The sequence below is a fragment of the Equus quagga genome, chromosome 22, assembly GCF_021613505.1.
Source record: "Equus quagga isolate Etosha38 chromosome 22, UCLA_HA_Equagga_1.0, whole genome shotgun sequence".
Lineage (NCBI taxonomy): Eukaryota > Metazoa > Chordata > Mammalia > Perissodactyla > Equidae > Equus > Equus quagga.
The window spans coordinates 31,647,668-31,650,168 of record NC_060288.1 but is presented as its reverse complement, the minus strand read 5'-3'; the positions used below and the strand labels follow the sequence as shown (position 1 = coordinate 31,650,168).

Sequence of the window (2,501 nt, the reverse complement as noted above, 5' to 3'; positions counted from 1 at the left end):
AAGTACTGATCTGTGAATAAAGGATTTCCTATGATTTGACAACGAATGATTTCTCCACTCAGAATTACTTGTAAGAATTATTTGGGATTCCTCAAGAACCTTCATCTTCTTATTTCCTGTTTTAGTGTTTATTCCATCACTGAGTTTTCTTGTGCACACCAAGCCTGCTTGTTTGTTGAATGTTTGCCCACACTGGTTACAGACCTAGGAGTTCTCCCATGTGGAGTTTGCTCACATTTAACAATAATCATTAACAACAAACTTAACTTAGTTACATTCTTAAAAAAGATTAGGAGTTTTTCTCTGCGCAAGTTTACTAGTGACTTTAAAGTTTAGAGCTGTTGCTGAGAGCATGTACCTCATTCTACTGAGTGTGAGTTCTGCCATGTTATCTAAGGTCATGCCAATGACTAAAGGCTTTATCATGTTAATGTCATACATATGGATCTATTTCCATCTGAAAATGAGTATCTTGTGTAAGGAGTAGAAAGAATGAAGGATTTCAATATTGTTTACAGAGAGTATTTCTTTACTGTGTTAGTCCTTTGGTGTGTTTAAATGTTAAAGCTGTGATCGATGTTTCTTCCACCTCCATTACATTTATAATACCATGTCATATTTACTGAAAGCATTCACGATTTTCTCTTCAGTGCTGGGTCTCCTCATGTCGTCTAAGGGAAGAACGATGACTGAAGAATTTCCTGCATAGCTGGCATTCATATGGCTGCTCTCCAGTGTGGGTTCTCTCATGTCGTCTAAGATTAGAATATTGACTGAAGGCATTCCCACACTGATGACATTCATATGGTTTCTCTCCTGTGTGTGTTCTGTTATGCCGTGTAAGTTCAGAACTTTGAAAGAAGTCCTTCCCACATAGAATACATATATATGGTTTCTCTCCTGTGTGGATTCTCTTGTGTTGGCTCAGGCCAGATCTTTGACTAAAGGCTTTCCCACACTGAACACATTCATAACGTTTATCTCCAGGATGAATTCTCTCATGTTTTCTAAGGTAAGAACGCTGGGAGAAAGCTTTCTTACATACATGGCATTCATATGGCTTCTCCCCTGTGTGAGTTTTCTCATGTTGTGTTAAGTAAGAATTTTGACTGAAGACTTTCCCACACAGATGACATTTATATGGTTTTTCTCCAGTGTGGGTTCGACTGTGGTTTCTAAGGTCAGAGCTTTGCACAAAGCCATTCCCACATAGTTGACATTTATGTGGTTTCTCTCCAGTGTGAATCATCTTGTGTCGTCTAAGGCTAAAACAATTACTAAAGGCTTTCCCACATAGATGACATTCACAAGATCTACCCCTAGCATTAATTTGATCATGTTGATTATGGGGTGAGTCTTTACGAAGTGATTTTCCGCACTGTTTGCTGACATCACATTTCCTTCCCATGGGAATTGACAATTGTTGAGTGGACACAGATCTATGAGCAAATTCATCAACCATATCAATACATTCAATAGGATCCACATGAGTGTGAGACATCTGCATTGGGGAAGGAGATGAAAGACTGTCAATAGTTTGCCCACAAAAATCCATACATTCATTCCTCTACATGTAAAGCTGAGAATATGTCAGTAATATTCTCCTATTACAAATATTTCCAATATTAGTTGCACACACATGTTGTATTATTCTACTGGAGGCATAAATATTTTCTCTTTTGTAGTATCCCAACTGCAGAGTTATCAGACTAATTTTGAAGACTTCAGTATGTTTTAAAAGCTAGGTAATGAGCTTTATTTTTCTTTTTAAGATCTCAGTTAATTGTTTTGAGCTCATGTTCATTTCTTAACTGATTTGATTTTAAACTATCCAAAATTTTTTGCCTAGAAAGTACTTAATCCCAACTTAATTACATTCAGGGGAATGTGCTCAATAACTAACTCATCTCATTGCAAGTTCTTTAATTTGAATGACTTGGGTTCACACTCATGAAACTTACCATTGGCATGGTGGGAGTTATTTTCTTCTTGCTTTTATATTTCACTGATATAATTTCTTGTTTTCTAAGAGGACTTTTGCTGCCTAAAGTAACTGAAGAAAACATAATTTGTTAGAATGGCATTAGGGGAATCAAAACTCAGAAAAACACCAAGGTCCATTTGAATGTTTCAAAAATGGCACTTAGATTGGGAAAGGTGTCAATGAATTACTCTAGGTAGTAGAAACATGTTAATGTCATAGTCAATTAGAAAAAATCAAGATTGAAATATGAAAAATGAAAATTGACTAAGAGATGTTGGGTCAGGAAATAGTGGAAAATTTCCAAATGGATAAATCAGGACTAGAATTTCTATGAAAAAGTTTAACTGCAATAAGTACATAAATATCTTTTTCCCTAAAGGAAAAGAAAATGGTAGGAAGACACCAATTATGATTTAAATAAGCAAGGAATTATGACAAAATGAGGACCAATGTCCTCATTTACTTTTTAGTATATACCACGCACTTCACAAAATATTCAGAAGGCATTTCCAAGAAC

At 35.7% G+C, this 2,501-nt stretch overlaps 1 protein-coding gene across 1 annotated transcript in view; it reads right to left on the bottom strand.

The window, feature by feature from the left end:
* Positions 1–646: 646 nt before the first annotated feature.
* Positions 647–2,501, bottom strand: part of LOC124231841 (zinc finger protein 705A-like) — a 4,842-nt gene continuing 2,987 nt past the window's right edge. The window contains exons 4-6 of the mRNA XM_046648839.1: positions 2,007–2,044; positions 1,247–1,501; positions 647–1,162 (exon numbers count right to left, since the gene is read on the bottom strand). Of these exons, the coding sequence (XP_046504795.1) occupies positions 647–1,162; positions 1,247–1,501; positions 2,007–2,044 (809 nt within the window). The remainder of the gene's footprint in view (positions 1,163–1,246; positions 1,502–2,006; positions 2,045–2,501) is intronic.